This window comes from Aricia agestis, chromosome 11 (assembly GCF_905147365.1).
Source record: "Aricia agestis chromosome 11, ilAriAges1.1, whole genome shotgun sequence".
In the NCBI taxonomy this organism is placed as follows: domain Eukaryota; kingdom Metazoa; phylum Arthropoda; class Insecta; order Lepidoptera; family Lycaenidae; genus Aricia; species Aricia agestis.
The window spans coordinates 10,352,427-10,374,112 of NC_056416.1; the positions used below are offsets into that span (position 1 = coordinate 10,352,427).

Consider the following 21,686-nt stretch of genomic DNA (forward strand, 5'->3'; position numbering starts at 1 on the left):
GGGTGTCCGGGGAAATAGCCATATTTCGGCCAAATGTTCGGGATTTTTGTCGTGCTAGACCGGCGACGGCAATAAAGGTGATGGCAACCCTATCTTTTACCTAATTTTTTTACAGATCCGTGCGATAAATGAATTTCATCGCAACGAAATTGCGTGCCACATCTAGTGAGTATTTTATAAATCGAGTTACGAAAAAGATTCCAATGTGGGGTTTATTGTTTTCGGCAGGGAATGAACTATGCCTGCACAAGAAAACTTCAAATAACACACGCGCTAGGCAGGGCTTATCTCACCATTAACTACAACAGAATATAATTTATCTTCTTCAAGGGGAGAGAAAAGCAATGTTTCATTTTCACAAGTGCAAAAACATACCTTTTTCGGGAGAGACAGACAGGGAGAGACAGGTTGTTCTCACGCATATTTCCCATAGGGCTACACCGAATTGTACCTTCTTTCTCTTCATTCATAATTCTTCAAATGCCTTGCTTTTAAACCTTTTTGAGAGTACGTAATACGTAATATTATGTAGTACTAGCTGTTGCCCGCAACTTCGTCCGCGTCAACATAGTATAATCTATACATCTATACATATAAATAAAATTGGAGTGTCTGTTTGTAATATTGAAAGAACCATTTTTTACTACATGCATATTAATGTACATACGGTACATATAACAAAATAGCACTTTTTACAATTTTTGTCTGGCTGTATGTCCATTTGTTCCGGCTAATCTCTGAAACGGCTGGGCAATTTTAACGGGACTTTTTTGGCAGATAGCGGATATAATAAGGAGTAACTTAGGCTACCTTTTAACCGACTTTCAATAAAGAGGAGGATATATTTTAATTTTTTATATTTGTTCATACATATTTTGTAATTTCAACTTTCTAGCTAACGCGATGCTTGAGATATATCAGCCTGCAGACATACTACTATAATATTATTGCCGTGGACGAAGTCGCGGGCAACAGCTAGTAAAAAATATGGATAGTCCGCTAACAAATATGAAAAAAGTAAAATATAACTTCCTCTTTTTTGCAAGTCGGTTAAAAAGTTGCCTAAGTTACACCTTACTACATCAGCTATCTACCAAAAAAAGTCCCGGCAAAATAGCTCCAGCCGTGTCAGAGATTAGCCGGAACAAACAGACAGACATACAGACAAAAATTAAAAAAAATGTTTTTTGGTGTATGTAGCGTATATAGATTCATATGCATGTAGTAAAAAACGGTTCTTTCAATATTACAAACAGACACTCCAATTTTATGTATGTATACAGGGTGTAACAAAAATAAGTGATAATGCTTCAGGGTGTGTACGTGTTCCTTGTAGAGAGTTCACTGTGAAAGTAGCAGCGCTGAAAGACCAATTTTTTTTCACTTTTGTATGGGGAAACTCGTGACGCTCGGGCCCTTGCCCATACAAAAGTGAAAAAATTTTTTCGTCTTTCAGCGCTGCTACTTTCATAGTGAACTCTCTACAAGGAACACGTACACACCTTAAAGTATTATCACTTATTTTTGTTACACACTGTATATAGATGTATAGATGTTGTGTTAAAGAGACTGCAGAGCGAGAACATAAACATTCAGGCATAAGGCATCTAGTTATACCTCTTCACTGAAAATCACGGATATAGTACTTTCAGTAAAAGATATGTGACACCGGATTTCCCGAAAATGTACGGTTTCAGTACGAAAGAACTTCGGGACAGTGAAGTTGCGGCCAACTACTACTTTACTAGATGTAAACAAAATGAGCTTTTAAACTTTCTTTTCACGTTTCAAATAATATTATGAGCTACATAACAGAGTCATTAGAAATAATTAAGATATAGTAGGTATAGTGGCGAAAATCCCATTAGACACGAGATGAAAAGGGTAGACGTCTTTATGGCGGCTATTTTATTAGCTTAATTGGGTCCCTGGTGATGCAATTAATTGCTCAAATATCAAAATGGCTGACGCGGGAACATCATAGCATATAAAAAGTATGATTTGATACCAAGGATATGGTTCAAACCATGCTTAATCACAAAATATACATTTTTTTATTTCATGTGACGTTTTGTATGACCATTGTATGACTCATCTCGTCACTATTCACTTGTGGTTAGGTTATGGTTCCTAAAAACTGTGGAGACATTTTTACATCAGTTTAGTATATTTATAATGCAAATATGGATATAATTGAGGTCGGTGTAAGGTTTGTTTACCAAAAATATTTAAACAATAAAAATCGTTAAAGTACCAAAGTACTTATCCTTAAAATAGATTAACGTCGTTTACAGACCTTATCTAATATTTTATTCTGAGTGCAATATTTATTACCGTTTTTGTTGGAAAACTGAAGTAAGAAGATGATAGCAAACATTCCAATATCAATTTGTCGTTACGAATTGAAAAAAATTGTAGCGCATGTGAAGTTATATTTTTGGACTTTTTGGATTATAATCCTTTGATTAACGTTAGTTTAATTACTTTGTGATTAATCATACTCCAATAATGTTAACCTTAAAACTCGTTTTCTTGCGTAAATTTACTAGGAAAATCCAATGATTTTATATCAATTTATTGGTGATAGAATTTTGCCCGAAAAATCTTTATTGATATTGATAAGACACATATTTTAATTAAGATATTATGGTGATATTAAAAGTTTAACTAATCATAAAATACTGCTTTTTCATTTTCACCTGAAAAATATCTGACATATTATAAAAATTTTTTTAAACAAAAATGTTTTTAAGACAAAAATAATCTGACCTTTTCAACATAATCCCTGAGATACTAATTTTTGCTTTAACTTTGCGAATCCCTGCCAACCCAAACAAGGAAACTATATTAATTACCAACTTGCTTCCGACCACTTACCGACAATATGACAGCAATGTGACAAACCAACACGTCATATCGTCGGGAAGCGAGCGATAAACAATGGGAACGCGTCAGCAATATATTTGGATAATAGCACAATCTGTAGGCTTGATGGGCCATGGATGGGGCTGAGTAAACACCGAAAGGCTTTCACGCCGCCTTAGGTAATTTACTGCTAGGTAATATAGCTTCAGCACGTTCCGAGCTGCGATCTTACTTTGTGCATGATGTGGGGATATTAAGCTGCATGACATAGCTTTGTATATTAGCGCTGCCATTTTGATAAAGTATTAAGCTTTTGTTATTAAGCTAGATTAAGCCGTTTTAAACGTGGGAGAGCCATACTTCGGCATGAATGTGCCGACTCGACCGGAGAAATACCACGTTCTCCTTGCGCTGTGTTTCGCCGAGTGAGTGAGTTTACCGGAGGCCCAATCCCCTACCCTAATCCCTTCCCTACTCTCCCCTATTCCCTTCCCTTCCCATCCCTACCCTCCCCTATTAACTTATTCCCTCTTAAAGGCCGGCAACGCACCTGCAGCTCTTCTGATGCTGCGAGTGTCCATGGGCGACGGAAGTTGCTTTCCATCAGGTGACCCGTTTGCTCGTTTGCCCCCTTATTTCATAAAAAAAAGCCCACAAGCCACAACTCCGTTGCCTCTTTTTTCCTTCTTGTTCTTCCAAAATACGTGTTTCGCACGGGAACCGCACATTTTTTCGAGATAAAACGTACCCTGTGTCCTTTCCCAGGACTCGAAGTATCTCCATACTAAATTTCACCAAAATCAGTTCAACGGTTAAGGCGGGAAGAGGTAACAGTCTGATATTGATCTCTAATGGATTTAGTAAATATGGTAAATTGGAATAGTAATATTTATAATATTAAAGAGTTCTACTATTTACTACTACGACTTCGGAAAATAGGACACAATATGTGAAAGATCTTAGGTCGTGAACACGTAAACCGAAAATTGTGGAAATCCGAAGCGTCGGGAAAAAGAAATGTACTACTACACTTTACAATCCGTATGTAAAATAATCTATAATATAAAAATGACTCGCTGAATGTGTTGCTAAGCGCAAAACTCGAGAACGGCTGAACGGATTGGGCTAATTTTAGTCTTAAAATATTCGTAGAAGTCCAGGGAAGGTTTTTAAGTGACACGAAGTTCACCGGGACAGCTAGTATTTTATAAAAAACAGCTTTTCAAAAATATATTTTATGACAGAACTAACTAGCTATTAATACTAAAAGTAACAACTACGCATCAGATGTTTGAAAAACGTTTTCTGTCAGCCACACAATTATTTTTACTCTCGTTAAAAATTCGTAAAGGTCAATATCATTTTCTTTGATGAATGCATATATCATAAAAATGTAATACTTAACCTTTTCTTTTGTATTCATCGGACAGGCTAATTTAAATAATCTGTCTTATAAAATCGGAGCAGTTCTATCTCGTAGACTGTCCTGTAATAAATCTAATCGCAAATCCCTAATTCTAAGCTCTATGCCATTTCGAGGGCAGTTACCTTGCACTGGCGCCATTTTAATTTATACAATGTTTAAAACAATACGAAACTGTTTAAATAAATTTTGAAGTTGTCCGATTACTTTTTAAATATTTATTTAGCATTGTATATTAAAGATAAGCAAGTTTTTTAGCTTTTATCATAGCATAAATAAATTATCAATAAATAAAGCGTATAAACAAAGCTACACAGCGAAATTACTCCTCTGTTGGCAAAATTATCTTTTTAACAGAGGTCTTTTTGATTGAGTATTCTGTGTTATAAAAGTTGGCCAATCGTGTTATGCTATGGGTAATTCAAAGACAAATACATGATGAATACTGACAATGAACTTTAATTTCTTAGCTCTAGTCATTGCTGAGAAAAATCGATATCGCTACAGCCAAATTATCAAGGCGTCGCCTTAAGAGGAGTCCACACCACCGTTTTTCCATACAAACGTTGTGCCCTGTTTCCCCCTGGATAATGTCGGTAGAGTTGATGATTTTTTTCCTGAATATCTATGGTCACTAGTTGCATGTCCCTATGTTTTTTTTTTTTTTTTTATAATTTTATTATTAAAAAAGATAAGAACGTCCAAAAACCCAAAAAAATGGCCAGATTTTCCTCTGTGTTAAAACACTCAGAAAACCAAACTGGCTAAAATATACAAAAAAAAAATGAAACATAGGAACACAGGTCAAGCCTTGCTTTAATTCTTAATGAAAAAGTACTTAAATCGGTTAAGTTTTGGAGAAGGAATCAGCGGACAACGAATCGAATATTTTCTATTCTTTTATTAGAACTTTTGTCGTGTAGTCTCTATCGCGCTCTGCGGTGGGAGACTTGAGATTGGTGAGACAGCAATACATTTTCAAATACCTATTTTCAATTTCTCTTGCCCCTGGTGTATCCTCTTAACTTAAATAATCCTGAAGTCGCTGTCGTCAACATTTTACTGATGCGCTCGCCGGCTAATCCGTCATTTGTTTTGTGACTTTGTACGGTTCATACAGAATGAATGGTTCATTACGCGTAGGCTGCACTTATTCTATATCTTACAGTAAAGTCTGAGAAAGACATTCAGCACTGATCCTTATATATTATAAAATTTGTAATAATATAACGCGAAATGTTAGTTAGTAACAATTAGTAGATATTAGTGGCTTACAATACCATTTATATCGGTTTCCTATTATATCTACCATTTTGAAGAGCGATATGCTAATCCTTAACTCCTCCACTGACAAGTATAGTCTTTAATTGCAAATTGGTGTACTTTATATCTTAATTTAAAAGTTTTTTCAGTTTAAAACGTACGTTATAATAAAATTCTAAATTCTAAAGTTCTACAAACCTATATGGCAGCAAAATTTTAATAACAGCATGCAGCTGCACACCCCGGTATTATTGCAACTGTAAAATCAATTCTGTCGTTTTAATGTCTGTAATTATTTACGACTTTATTGATTCAGCGTCGACACAAACGAGCGACAAAATGTAGCGCGTTGTCGCTACACATTTTAGACGCCGCCACCTGCTACTTATATACATAATATAGACAGTAGCTTCACCTCATGAAAATGATGTGTAGTCTGATGATTTCGATCATCGGTCGTCAGTTTGCGCCGGCCATAAAACTGTTTTCATATCGTGTCATCACTCATCAGCCATTAGCGTCAACGATAATCACCCCGCATAATCATTTCAACACAAAACGCACCGAAAACCAATACATTAAGCTCACCGCTGATGTATGCTCCTATTTTGATTTAATACAAAACAAAATACTATAATATTTTTAATTGTACCCGCATGCGCTATTAAAGTATCATTACCTAATTTTAATTACGTAATCACTAATGAGATAATTAAAAGCCACGCACAGATGCAGGGGTTCAAATGGTCGTTGTTAAGCATTAGTGTCCTAACTCCTAACCCACAATTTTTTTTTTGCTAAATTTTGAATGCAGGCTTGTTAAAAAATCATCTAAAGAACATAACTGCACTCATAACTTAATACGTAATTTTTTGTGGGTTAGTACACGAATGCTTAACAGCGTCCAATTTAATAATATTTATGTCATTTTGACGTTTGCGTTGCATCAATGTGTGGCTGACCCTTAAACGCCTTATAAATATAATTTTTCAGCTATATATCTTATAGATATATAATTTGTCAGCTATATATCTTATATATACTCTATTCATACTGCATATCAATGACATGTTACAAACCAACGGCATTCATTGCTATGCGGATGATAGTACAGGTGATGCTGTATATACCGGCTCCCCTAATATTAATTCTCGGCAAAATGTCACTGAGAATCGAAACGAACTTGTGTCTAAGGTGGAGAATTCATTGGAGAAGGTCTCTGAATGCGGTAGACGTAACTTAGTCCAATTCAACCCCACCATGACACAAGTCTGCGCGTTCACCACTAAAAAGTCACCAATGGTCGTTTATCCTCGTTTCGAGGGCACATCTTTAACCATCTCTCCTAGCATTGACTTGCTACTCCTACTTGGCGTCAACATATCGAGCGAAGTCCAGTTCCGATATCATCTTGAGGGTAAGGCCAAATTAGCCTTGAAGAAGCTTGGCGTTCTTAACAGAGCGAGACAGTACTTCAGTCCGGACCAACGCCTACAACTCTACAAGGCGCAGGTTCGGCCTCATATGGAATATTGTTCTCATCTCTGGGCAGGGGCGCCAAAATACCAACTGCTCCCTCTGGATCATATCCAACGAAGGGCTGCTCGAATTGTTGGCTGCCATAGTGTTTCAATCAGCTTGGACCCCCTAGAATTACGCCGAGATGTAGCTTCACTCTGCATCCTCTATCGGTTGTATCACGGGGAGTGCTCTGAGGAATTGTTCGGAATCATACCACCTGCAACTTTTCGCTATCGTCCCACGCGAAAAACATACCATCCTCATCACCTTGATGAGTGGCAGTCTTCCACAGTGCGTTTTTCGCGTAACTTTCTGCCGCGCACTGTAAAACTCTGGAATGAACTGTCATCAGCAGTATTTCCGGACCGATACGACCTGCAAACCTTCAAGAAAAGAGCGTAATACCTCTTAAAAGGCCGGCAACGCACCTGCAGCTCTTCTGATGTTGCGAGTGTCCATGGGCGACGGTAGTTGCTTACCATCAGGTGACCCGTTTGCTCGTTTGCCCCTTTATTTAATTAAAAAAAAAAGATGCAAGGACGGACATCGCCTTGCATTAGAAATGGGACTGGGGTGTAAAATAGTGAAGTATAAGGTGGATTTTTTTATCGTTCGGGCACAGGGCCCACTCTCAATATTTTTTGTTAATTTTGGAACTGCAGCTGCGCTTGCAATATACGGTAAACATAATTACTTGTCTCTCACTTTTCAAACACGTAGGACCTAGCACAATATCCATAACACACAGTAGACCAACCTCATACTAGACCGCCTGAATCGGGCGCTCGCACACTTATGTGTGATTTCAGATAACTCTATAAAGATGAGTCCGCACTAGGCGCAACTACACTGCAGTGCGCAGCGGAACTACGCAAAAGATACCCCTATTCCCTAAGGCTTAGACAATAATATTATGATAAAGTTTCGAAGAGATACAAGTAAAGTGTAGGATCGCTCCGCTGCAGTACAGTTACGCCTAGTGCGGTTTTACCTTAAGTACCAAAACCATGTAGCTCAAACAAGCGTAAAACTTGTCTTTCTCTTTAGCGACAGTTTCCCAACATACGGCTCTACTATAGAAAATATACTGTGGCACAAGTTTACCCCAACACCTGCACCGGCGCTGTATTTCACAGCTAATATTCCGCTATCGGTTTAATTTAAGCCATAATTAAAATTTTTCACAAGGATTTTCCGAGTTTAATTAAATCGAGTGATCAGCGTATTACAAAGACTTTAATAGCGAATCTACATTGCTTCGTTGCGTTGCGGTTCGCCGTTGTATCAGCGTTTTACATTAATATTAATTTTTATAATAAGGGCCTGTAGACAAGTGGCAAAGCGCTAACGCTAACGTAGCGCTACAAAATGTATGCGATTTGACATAAGTCATCGCTTCGCTAGCGAATACTAATGTCAAATCCATACATTTTGTAGCGCTAGCGTTAGCGTTAGCGTTTTGCCACTTTTCTACGGGGGAAGCTAGATATATTAGAGAATAGAGGTGAAGTAAAACCTATGTCTTACTTCAATAATGATCGCTGCGTTGTCATCCTTTTGTATCATGTTAACATGCGTCGCCGCAACGCAGAATAAAATATGTGACATACAATTCGGAGTGACGGATTAAGACTACTTGATGCCCTAAGCAATCCATGCCTGTGAGCCCCCCTATCCGTATCTGAACTAGAATCGGTCTCTATACCTTTACTCTTCCGGTGCCCCCTCAGACGTGATGTCCTAGGCAATTTGATTAAGGGTTAATCCGTCTCTGACAATTCGTTATTCCATTCCAAAACGCAATGCACCGTAACGCACTGGAGCAGTGCGCACTCGCTCTTATATGTGACTTGTATGTTCGCATTATAGCACATTTGGCTTGAAATCTGCGTGTAATTTTCATAGCAAACTCACACTGGATTCTAGCCAATTGGCATAATTTTTGGTCCCATAAACAGGCTATAACAGGCCAAGTAGAATAGCGCGTGCTTAGCTAACTTGGCTGTTCTTGTGTCTATTTGTAGTGAAGCATCTACTTTTATGTCTCTACAGTGTGTAAAAAAAATAAGTGATAATACTTTAGGATGTGTACGTGTTCCTTGTAGAGAGTTCACTGTGGTCTGTGAAAGTAGCAGCGCTGAAATTTTTTTTCACTTTTGTATGGGGAAACTCGTGACGCTCGGGCCCTTGCCCATACAAAAGTGAAAAAAAATTTTCGTTTTTCGTGTGAACTCTCTACAAGGAACACGTACACACACTAAAGTATTATCACTTATTTTTGTTACACCCTGTATATATAAAATGTCTAAAGAATAATATAACCGTATATTTAGACGTGGGAGCCATGCTTCGGCACGAATGGGCCGGCTCGACCGGAGAAATACCACGTCCTCACAGAAAACCGGCGTGAAACAGCGCTTGCGCTGTGTTTCGCCGAGTAAGTGAGTTTACCGGAGGCCCAATCCCCTACCCTATTCCCTTCCCTACCCTCCCTTATTCCGTTCCCTTTCCATCCCTACCTTCCTCTATTACCCTATTCCCTCTTAAAAGGCCGGCAACGCACCTGCAGCTCTTCTGATGCTGCGAGTGTCCATGGGCGACGGAAGTTGCTTTCCATCAGGTGACCCGTTTGCTCGTTTGCCCCCTTATTTCTTAAAAAAAAAACACATCTGCAAAATATAAATTAGGTACTTACACAAAATATTATTTTATATTCCGACTGGAAATGAATAGAGGTCGTACTGTGACCGCCGAGTCCGACGCTGACCTCAAGTGAAAATAAATTGACAACTTGCTCAACATTTTCGTTCGGAATTTAAAATTCACACTCCTAGTTATTTTAGCCCGACACTTTTAACATTGTGTTTATACGCTGGCCACAACTAAATTTTGAATAGGGCTGTATATTTACCGACTTTGTCCGCTATTGTTTTGAAGTGTACGCTTAAAGGCTGCAAATAAAGGCTCCGAGAACACTTTTAAAACTTTTTAAAACCATCGCTGGTACGAGATGAATAGAAACGTCTTATGAAAATATTGAATGAAACTTCGAGGTGGTCGGCAAAGCTTATTCAAATAGATTTTATAATTAGTTAAGTATGGCAGAAAATAAGTAGTAGTCAGTGGAAAGTACCTTACTGGAAGTAGGTACGTAGATAGTAGATATATACATTAACGAACACATAAATTATAATAGTATTTTAAAAAGGTAAGACCGACTTCAAAATTGTACGTACTTAATTAAAAATTAAAATTCCCTATCTCAAAAACGACGCAACCGATTTTGATGAAACTTACAGCATTCCCTAAGTTGAACCATACCTAGTACAGCAAAAAAAGAATTACTTAAATCGGACTCCAACAGGATCCGGAGATATGCGAACACAGACATAAAAACATACATATATACACTTTTGAAATTTGGCACATTTGTTCAGACGCTGATATAGACTAACATATTATATGAAAACTGGGCAGTTCTGAAAATATTACATACATACAGGTCGAATTGATAACCTCCTTTTTATGAAGTCGATTAAAAACTTCTAATTCAAAAAATAATGCAATAAATACTTTCCATTAAAATTTATTTGTTCCTATATCCATGGGCGTACCCAGGTTCTGGGGGCAAATAACCTAGGTTCTGGGCCAGAGGGGGGCAAATCAGATTTTTTATAAGCTAGGAGTTTATAAAGAATAAAAAAATATAATTTTTAGTTGTGTAAATATTGTATTGCAAACAAATGGTAAAAATTCGTTTTCTTAATTTTTGATTTTAATAGATAAAAGTACTAGATAATATACTTAGTAGGGACGTCAACATGATCCAGGGGGGGGCAGCTGAGCCCCCCTCCCCCCCCTTGGTACGCCCATGCCTATATCTATTTCCAAAATAACTTAAAATTTGTTCAGCGTTAAAAATAAAATTCTTTTTACAATTGAAAAACCCGAGGGCTTCGAACACAAAAAACTTTCCCAAAGAGATTTTCTTCGGCATAAAATTATTATAATTTCATAAGTACAAACGTTTAGGGCCCTTTTAGAAATATGGAAGTCATTTCTGAGGGAAGAAAAATTTAAAATCTCTTCAAATAAATATTAAGGATGAATTATTTATGACTTTACTAAAAATGTTTACCCAGTGTTACATAATATTATAACATAATAATATTATATTATGTAGACTTACTTAAGATTCTTGACAACGCTTTCATTAGGATATTATGTTACGGCTCATATAGCAAAATATAATATTATAGATGTACTATAAAAATATGTCTACTAAAAGCCGCCAGAAATAAAAATTATTACCTAAGAGATACTACGTACCTACTAAGCACAAATTCGTATCTAAATTATTATACGTACAATATAGAGGTAGGAAAATATATCATTTTTATGTCAGACTTATTATTGGTACTTTTTATGAGGTTATTAAGTAGTCGTCAGATGTAATGACTTTTGGCAAGCTACGATATTGTGGTAAGCGTCTTCAATCCCTAGTTTTTGTACCTTCATCCTTATTTGCGATTTTGCGTTAGAGCGCAAAAAATGTAGAGGCTAAACAGAGTAGAAATAGATGTCTAATATATGAATTCATCTTTTCTTACGCGCCCAATTCCTCCCAAATAGATCTTTATTCTTTACTAATGAAATTTAAAATGCTTCTTAACACGTTCAGTGCCACCGAGTCACCTGTACCTATAGTTCAGGTAAATTTGATGATTCCAGTGCCGACGTGAGTCGTCCTGGTGAGTTCAGTGTTTTTCAGTAATACATATTTCCAAAATGCATCCGTATTTTCTGCTCAAATTATAGTTTAGACTAAATATATGCTAAACTAAAGATGTATGCGGTGGGCCGGACGTGGAGATACCGTTTATTTTTGAAAGGAAAAAGACGATTCTGCAATGCCTTGAACTATCCAGGTGAGTTCACGGACATAGATCCTCAAACTGTAAATATGTACATGTTAGAAAACGACGTCAACATAGTAGCATGGACTACCTACATACTTGTGATATGGAACTAGTTACATTAGAATCTATATATTATTTAAAAGAAAGTCGTGTTAGTTACACTAATTATAACTGAAGAACGGCTAAACAGATTTTGATGATTTTTGTGTTTTCGGATTTGTCTTCATCGGAAATAGGATAATAAAAATGAAAAAAATTAGGATCCAAGGAAACATATAATATAACATGATAATAACGGAGGAAACATGATATTTTTTTTTTTCATGTATTTCATTAGTTGTCACTCATGTCATATTTTCTATTTCTTGGATTTCTTTTCAAACACCGTCTCTGACACAATAAAAACTAACATAAATAGTTTAGAGAGTAACAATAACCAAATTTTAAAAGATTGATAACCACTGCTTAAATTACGAAACTAATTTAAGCAAATAGTTTTTTGCCATTTTTACAAGCTGAATAGTCCTACAACAACACCTAACACTTTTTAATTGCGTTAAACACCTTAGTTACACTGTAACGGTCACAAAAAAAATGAATTTACCCTTACGTAGTGCCAGTGAACTTACATGGCTAGTCGATTCAATTTAATATATTGCATTGCCGGCGACTCACCTGGCAAGTCCGCCGTAGAATGTAGGCGGCATCCGAGAAAACATCATGAAAATCGTAGTGGGAACGAACGTGTTAAGCAGGTAAATTTGAGCATCGGCCAACACCTATTTTTCATATTCGAAATAACGTATTTTTACGGACGCAAACTGGTAATTTGGGGCGCAGAAAGTTTAACATAATATTATAGATTTAATATGTCATGTCTATTATAGTAAAGCGTTGAAACGCGGCCAAACCGTGCGTGATGATCCACATGTCGCTAAAAAGCTTTCAACTTTTAATTCCTGTTATAGCTCTACTGGAACGAGGTCGCAGGTAACAGGTCGCTGTTAGGCTTTTTTTTATAAAATAAGGGGGCAAACGAGCAAACGGGCCACCTGATGGAAAGCAACTTCCGTCGCCCATGGACACTCGCAACATTAGAAGAGCTGCAGGTGTTCTATACATAATATTATATAGAATACTAGCTGTCCCGGCAAACGTTTCTTTGCCATATAAAGTATTTCGGCCGTATTATTTGATTGAAGTGACTAAATAAGTATGTCACCATGGCAACGTCCATCGCTATCCCGTCGCACAAACAATGGTCGCCGTCAGTCTCCAGCTGTAATAATTTACTATTATTTATTCAACAAATGCACTTATCAACATAAAAAGTACCCAGTAGCCGATTCTCGGACTCACTAAATATGCATATAAAATTTGGTTAAAATCAGTAAAGCCGTTTCGGAGGAGTACGCGGCCTAACATTGTGACGTGTGAAGACAGATACTTATAATGGTCCGCTGTCCTTATCTGTCAAGTGTCAATTAAACAAACACAATCAGACCTTGGTAACACCTAGTTTACTAAATTTATCTTAACAAGTAAGACGTAATTAATAACAATCATTATTCCCGAGTAAGTCGCAATATCTCTGCGCTCACGAATGTTCCAAAATGAAGACAAACGGACATAATATTTCAACCCGGATTATAAAATAATAAATGTTCAGGATGAAGCGTTTAATAATATCAAGACCGGCGCGTCGCCGATATTATCTCAATATTTCAGACGAAACATAATGAGATTCGAAAATGTTTTAGATATATTAAGCCTGATCTAGTGTTTAAATATGATTATAATTTATACTCGTAAATGAAACAATCGTAATGTAATTAAATCTTATAACGAGACAATCATATTGAAATAACGCGTCATTTTTATTTCCATTGCGTACCTATATAGAAAGTTTTAACTTTTAGGAACAAAAACGATCAAGTAAAGAGTTTTGGGACTGAAAAACGAATAAGTTGGAAGCCCGCTACATGAAGCGGCATCAGACGACGTGTCGTCGCCACTACTGGTTTCTGTGTATCATCATAATATTAATACGCGAACGAAAAACTTTGTAACCCTTTTTACAAAAATTGGGGAATCGTAGCTGCATGAAATTTTGCACAGTTATAGTTTATATGGTGAAGGAGTGCATCAAACTAATATTCAAAGAAATAATAATAATAATAATAAAAATTTTATTCAAACATAAATACAATACACTGCACACACTAAAGCAAAAAAAAAAAGCAAACAATAAACCATGTAGATGGTCTAACGGAGTGGCGTAGTTTGTAAGAACTAAAACTCCTTAAATAAAGATAAAAAAAAAAAAAACAATAAACCAAAGAATGTCATATACTAGCTAATATTATTTTGAAATTATCAAATAAAACATTACACACACTACAACACACAAACATGAGAAATGACAGATTTTTGAGTGACAAGCCTATACATACGAATTATACTCTTTTATTTATGGTTGAAATTGACAAATTGAAAATGGATTATAGTTTTTTTTTTATTGAATCTAAGATACTATTAGACAATGCTTACACGGCCAGTCTGAGATCAGCTAAGTCCCAGAGACAAGAGTTGGAAAAAAAAGATAAAGTCAATATTTTTTACAAAATATAGGTAGTAGTCATAATGTCATTGAAACTAAGGTCGAATTTCGGCCATTGGGCGATCTCTAGTTTCTATGAATAAGTGTCGCTAGCTTCGTGTCGCTAGCTGCGGAGGGTATTTCATAGAAATACATACAAACCAGTAGTGTCGCGACGACACGTCGTCTGCAGTTGTCGCGTGTCGCTCGGTTCCAACTTGTACCTTTAGTCCTCTTTAGTCGATATAATAATACTAAAGTATAGACAGCTAAAGTGTATAAAATAAAATATACTTATATCTTATATAATATAAAATTCTCGTGTCACAATGTTAGTCCGCGTACTCCTCCGAAACGGCTTTACTGATTTTAACCAAATTTTATATGCATATTCAGTGGGTCTGAGAATCGGCTAATGGCTACTTTTTATACTGATAAGTGCATTTGTAGAATAAATAATAATAAACTATTACAACTCGAGACTGATATAATATAATTATATATTATATTATATAACCTTTTTTTTTCTTAAGTCGGTTAAAAATGTCGTAATATCATACAATGGACGCTACAAAGTAGTTCGGTAATGTAACTAATTTTCTCTACACGTATATTATACAACTTATTTCCATGCCATGAACACAGTCAAATGATTTTCGCACGAACAAACACATTTAAGCAGGTATTAGACGAACAAATGGTATATCACCAGGCCTTGACACACTTGTGAGCTATGGGCCCACATTACTCAATAAAACATAATAAGCTTAGGGGCTTTTAAGTGTCTAAACTCACTAGGACGAAAATACACGGCCGAAGTTCGGCATGATTACGATTCTTTTAAATTACCGATGACACACCATGACGAAATTACGTCGGCATTCGGCATGATTACGTAGCGCATTGCTGACGTAATCATGCCGAACTTCGGCTGCGTATTTTCGGCCTAGTATGTTTAGACACAAAGTCTTGACAATTAAAATTTGGAGTAGTAAATTAGCGTATTAGTAGTACAAAATATAAATATCTTACAGTAGTACTTAGCCACAAACTCGCACGATATACCTTTTTTACATGGGGAAATGCTTTGTGCATCCCCGGCGGATTGGGTACATCGGCCGAGGTATGTGGGACTCCCCGAGGAACTACCCACTATAACCCCATGGTGCTCCACTCACCGCTTAGGCAAAGTTACGGGCACGATCAACCCACCGGTTGTCCGCGTCTCACAGACTCATCAAAACTCACTCTTTTCTAGGTCACACGACATACCTAGAGTATTTTGGTGCAAGTATACCCAGTGCTTTTAATATCGTGCTCTAAATGTGTGCGTACCCTGATTCGAATAATCTAGAATGAATTTAGTTACTGTATGTTATGTAGCGTTTTCAATCTTTTAAACGTAATATTTATAATGTACTTACTTAGGGGGAATCTTAAAACGCTAGTAATTTAAGCTAAAGTTTTTAAAGATGTGTGTACTAGGGTTGCTGAGGATTCCTCTTCCGCTTCCTCATAATGCGGAAGTTCCGCAATATTTTGGGTTCCTCAACCGTTACCGCATCCTCATAAATAAAAATAAAAATCCTCTTCCCCTATCGCTTCCTCAAAATTGAAGAGGAATTTATGAGGAATTTCACTGCGCATGCGCGTCGCGTACGGCGTATCCAATCATAGCAACGCACACGTGACACGCCAGAGCGCGAGAATTGTATTATTCACTCATCTTTTTTTTGTGTGTTTTGTATGTTACTGAACTCCTCCTTAACTGCTGGACCGATTTTGATTATTCTGTATTGTGTGTGTTTTGTGAATGGTTTAGAATAATCATAGTTTGGTCCACTGGAAAATGCCCTTTTAATTATTTTTTGTGTAGGTCTAGTTATGTACAGACAGGACAAAGGCTTTTGGGTTGGGTCCGCTAGTATTTATAATTTCCTATCATCCCATTCCTCATCCGCTTTCTCATCCGCATCCTCTTCCTCAAAAAATATCCTCTTCCTCATCCGCATCCTCTAAATTTGCGCGTGACCATTCCTCTTCCTCCTCCTCTTCCTCATAATCACTTCCTCAACAACCCTAATGTGTACCTATGGTATGTTGTTGTCATCGGAAAAATAATTGGTTTTAACAAAATACAGCCATTACCTGAAATAAATTTAAATTATATATGCCCCAGGCTTGATATTTTTAAACGAAATGTATACATTAATGCCATCAAAATATATAATAAATTGCCAAATCATTTTAAAGACCTTAATAACCTAGTATTCAAAAGAGAAATTACAAAGTGGCTAGCAGAAAAAAGTTTTTATAGTATCCAAAAATATATGAATTATAATTTATTATTACTTACTGTAATATTAACATTATTTTGACTTCTAATGGATATTTTAATGCTAATTTAATAATCACGGACTTCGTTTTGTAATCAATTCTAATTTTGTAATTCTATAAATTAATTTTCAATATTATGTTAAATGTTTACTTTGACTTTTGCACGCCACCTGGATGGCAGGATGTTTAGAACAGTATTTTTAATTTGAAGACCTATGTAATGCACTACATTCTTGCAATAATATATTTGAAATGAAATGAAATGATCATTTCATTTCAAAAAAAAAACCGGCCAAGTGCGAGTTGGACTCGCCCATGAAGGGTACCGCAGCTGCAGTAATAAGGTTTCTTTTTATGAAATTAAAAGGTTTTTGATTTATTTTTATATTTCAGTTGATTAAATGAAAGTTAATATTGTAAGGTTTGCCATTCATGACGACGTGTAAAAAAACTAGTACTTACTATATCTCGTTCAAACCAATTTTCGTTGGTTATAGTTTTTATAGTAAACACACATCATATATTTTTTTAGACTTATCATGCTCCTACTTTAGAAGTTAGAGGGACACACATTTTACCACTTTGAAAGAGTTTCTCTCGCAAACTATTCAGGTTAGAAAAAAATTATATTAAAAACCTCAATATGATTTTTGAAGACCTACACATAGATACCCCACACATATATTATCTTATATGAAAAAAAATGCCATTTTTGTATCAAAATCGATGCGGTTCACAGACTACATCTACTTACCAAGTTTCAATAGTATAGCTCTTATAGATTCGGAGAAAAGTTGCAGTGACATACGGAAAGACAGACAGACAGACAGACTGACAGACAGACAGACATGACGAATCTATAAGGGTTCCGTTTTTTGCCATTTGGCTACGGAACCCTAAAAAACAGTTTTAAAATGTATGATAGTAACAAACGTTTAAAATTACGTATTTAGGAACATAGAGTATAAAATAATAAAACACAATTATTTTTAATTATACCAAATAAAGCATTTTACTTTGATTGTATTAATTGGTTTGTTATTAACTTATGAAGTATTTACGGTACTCGTATTTGGTCGAACAAACATGCACACAATTTGGTAAACGGTTACCAATTATCCGAAAAGCAATTAATAAAATCATATTTACGTTTTCCGTTTGTGGTTTAATTATTTTCCGTATACTGCAGAATAATAATTATGTAATTACTTTTTTTTTTTTGTAAAAAAAATATTTGTGTGCCGTATGTGCGATTATTCGTTTGTTTAAACTAAAAATTCTTTTTCAGATATCCTCAACAGTCGCAGCCGAAAAAACGAAACCATGGACGAAGCTCTCCGCATAATAAGAAAATACAGTAAAAAACGTGAGTTACATTTTAATATCTCGTTAAGTTATTTGGTAGCACGCACCGTGGCAGTTAAATTTGCATTATAACACGGTGTAGTTAGTACCTGGCTCGGCCACGCTCAATTAGCTACTTATCTCGAGCCCGCCATTAAAATTTACACTTACACCACAACAGTTTTGTAAAGCTGTATTTTTGGAAGATAAATTTACTTTATGCGGTCATTACAATGTTGCTTTAGTCGATGTTTTTGGTATTAATATAGAGACCGTTTTAAGCTGGGTAGTTGGCAGTTGCTAAATGACATTATAAATTATGATACTGTCCGCAATTTCAGTAGGCACAGAACATGCAACAGTTGTCGGGTCCTTTGTCCGGACTCAGAGTACACTCTCTAATCTCTCCATACTAGGCATTACACAACACTGTGTATGTTGTTTCGCTTTTTCGTTTCGTTTCTAATTAATATTGTATGGTAATAATTAGATCAAGGTTAATAAACAATCTAGTTAGGTCAAAAAACTAGACATAATATATTATGTATTTCGAGTTACTGCTTTTTCCATCTTAGAACTCCAAGCAAAGCTATAATATCTTCTGACCATTTTAACTTGTTTCAGTAGTCCTTGGTCGGTTCTTATATTTTGACCAATCAAACATATTTCAGTTGTCGAAGAGATAGTTCGGTGAGGAAGCATGGAAGGCGCGGAAGATGAGGCGCAGGAGTGGGACATGTACCGGCGCTGGTACAACGGCACCAACGGCACCAACGCCAGTGACGCCACGGAGCTGTGGGTCAACACCACCAACGCCACATGGGAGCCCACCGACACCACCTCCGCGCTCTTCCGCGCCGCGGCTAAAGCGGTCGTGCTGGGCCTCCTGATACTAGCCACGGTAGTAGGTAAGAACTAGTAAGTAAGTAAGTAGTAGTACTCGGCGAAACATGGCGGTAGCGGTCATTGACTCCCTGTCAAAAACTTGTCATTTTCTATACAAAGCCGCGATTGATAACATCTGACACTTCATTGTCAATCGCGATGAGGCGGAAGTCGGAACCCACAACTTGCCTAACATTCCTGCATCGCAGTAGGTATCGAAGTTTTCTAAATTCTAAGTGCGTTGGTATAATATATACGGCAGCTGAAATGTATAACGTGGGCTCCGGCCTAACCGAGCACACCACCTCGCTCGGTCGGAAGATCTTCCTTTGTAGTGGCCACGCATTATTTCCACATTGGTGACCTTCGACAGAACACGCCTCCTTCATCATCATCAGTCCCCCGTCCTTCCGCACCGCGCCAGCCAGCATCGCCTCATCGGATACCTCGTCCACTAGCCGCAATGTACCGCGGCCTGGGCGACTCCGCATCGGCATAATCGGACTTTCTCACACCGACCGGTCAGCAAGCAGAGCACATCTCTCCTGGTCAGCACGTAGCATCGGCCCCGCACGGCAGCTATCCGACTCACTGGATCCCGTGCTGCAGCTTACAGTTCCGACTCACTGGGACTCACTGCAACAGTTCCGACTCACTGGAACTCTCTGGCAGTGGCGACTCAAGCGACAAGACTTCAAGATTCGACCTCCGGTCTTCTGGGGGGAGTGATGTGGCGGTACCCACAATTCGCATAACATTCCTGCATCGCACTATCGAAGTGCGTCGGTATAAATACGACAGCTGAAATGTATCACGTGGGCTCCGGCCTGACCGAGCACAACACCTCGCTCGGTCGGAAGATCTTCCTTTGCGGCCTCCACGCATACTCCCACAGCGGTTTATATTGAAAATGACAAATTTTTGACAGGGAGTCAATGACCGCTACCGCATGTTTCTCCGAGTACACCATTTTGTCTCTGAGGTCCACTTGCGCTAATTCGAGCTGAAGTTAGCCCTAAATATGCCTCACCTACTATAAAGTATGAACCATGTCTGACACAAGGGGGGCTTAGTGGACTTTTACTACTATATCTTATATCAGATTCAATATCCATAGAAACTCTTACGTATCTGTACTATCGATATATTTTAGTTTTAGTTATAGTAAACTAGATGACACCAACTCCGTTGCGCCAAAATTCGTTTATCGCGCGGAAACCGTACATTTTTCCGGGATAAAAAGTATCCTATGTCCTTTTCGGGACTCAAAGTATCTCCATGCCAAATTTCAGCAAAATCGGTCCAGCGGTTTGAGCGTGAAGAGGTAACAGACAGACAGACAGACAGACAGACACACTTTCGCATTTATAATATTAGTATGGAAGTATGGATATGGATGGAAAGCGTCTAGGCAGCAACGTTTTTCGATATTGCGCTTGTTGATTTAAATCATACCACTATCACTAGCGATTCTGGTGGTAATAACATTTTTCAAGATTTGACTAAAAGATTTAGTCTGTAAAAACAGTAAGTATCAAAACTAATTTATACAACAAAACTAGTCATATCATAATAGTGGTGGTAGTTTACACGAGTTTAATGTAAAAAGCGAGCTGGATTTTTGGCAACATTCTGGTAATAAAGTGCGTATAAATTATTGACGTAATGGTAAAACTTTCATTATGCTTTCAGCCGCTTACAAATAAAGGGAAACGTATTTTCATCGGTGACTTAATTATGTACAGAATAACAATAATATATTTCCAAATAAATTATGAACATAATAATTTGATACTTTGCTTTTCATTATTTTGTTACTAACTGACGAACAGTGCCGTAAATAGGGCGGTGCCACCGGTGCCCAGGCACAGGGCGTAGACTCTGGGGGGCGCAAGAATGTCCAGACCAGAGAGATCCTTATTTTTCGGATTGCTCCCGATAAGTTCCCGCTGCGCCCCCGACCCCAGAGATGTTTCCCAATGTAGTAAAGAAATATCTACAGCCGAACATATAACCTCCTCCTTTTTGGAAGTCGGTTAAAAAACGAAGGTGCTCGCACAGGGCGCAAAAAAGGCTATTTACGGCACTGCTGACGAACGTAGAATGTGGATTTGTATGTGAAATTAAATTTTAAGGAACCTAATGATACATAAATTAAAAAAAAAACTGTTTTATAATCCACTCCTAAGAAGTGTGTCACGAATGAACTTCTCATTAAAGCAAATAACTTACTAAAGTGTATGATAATACGTTTGGCAGAGCCTTCAGGCTCTGAGGTATTAGCCAAGAATGTCGGATACCCGCGGGTTCTTCAGGAAATTGGAAAATGCTCCATGCAATAAAGTCCAGTATTGTATAAAATGATTACGTTAAAATACAGTCTTCCTTTTACTTTGTGATTGCGCAATTATTTCTTTTTCATATTATTATGCATTATAGCAAAATTAGATATAAAAATAATAATTACCTGTGTAGTAAGAGACAATTATTATATTGTATGAATGTTGTCTAATTACGTTACTAACGTCAG

The 21,686-nt window shown here is 37.1% G+C and overlaps 1 protein-coding gene across 1 annotated transcript in view; it reads left to right on the plus strand.

Moving 5' to 3' along the window:
• LOC121731534 (5-hydroxytryptamine receptor-like) overlaps positions 1 to 21,686 on the plus strand; it is a 100,441-nt gene that overhangs the window by 68,212 nt on the left and 10,543 nt on the right. The window contains exons 2-3 of the mRNA XM_042121010.1: positions 18,216 to 18,293; positions 18,943 to 19,179. Of these exons, the coding sequence (XP_041976944.1) occupies positions 18,972 to 19,179 (208 nt within the window). The 5' untranslated portion in view covers positions 18,216 to 18,293; positions 18,943 to 18,971. The remainder of the gene's footprint in view (positions 1 to 18,215; positions 18,294 to 18,942; positions 19,180 to 21,686) is intronic.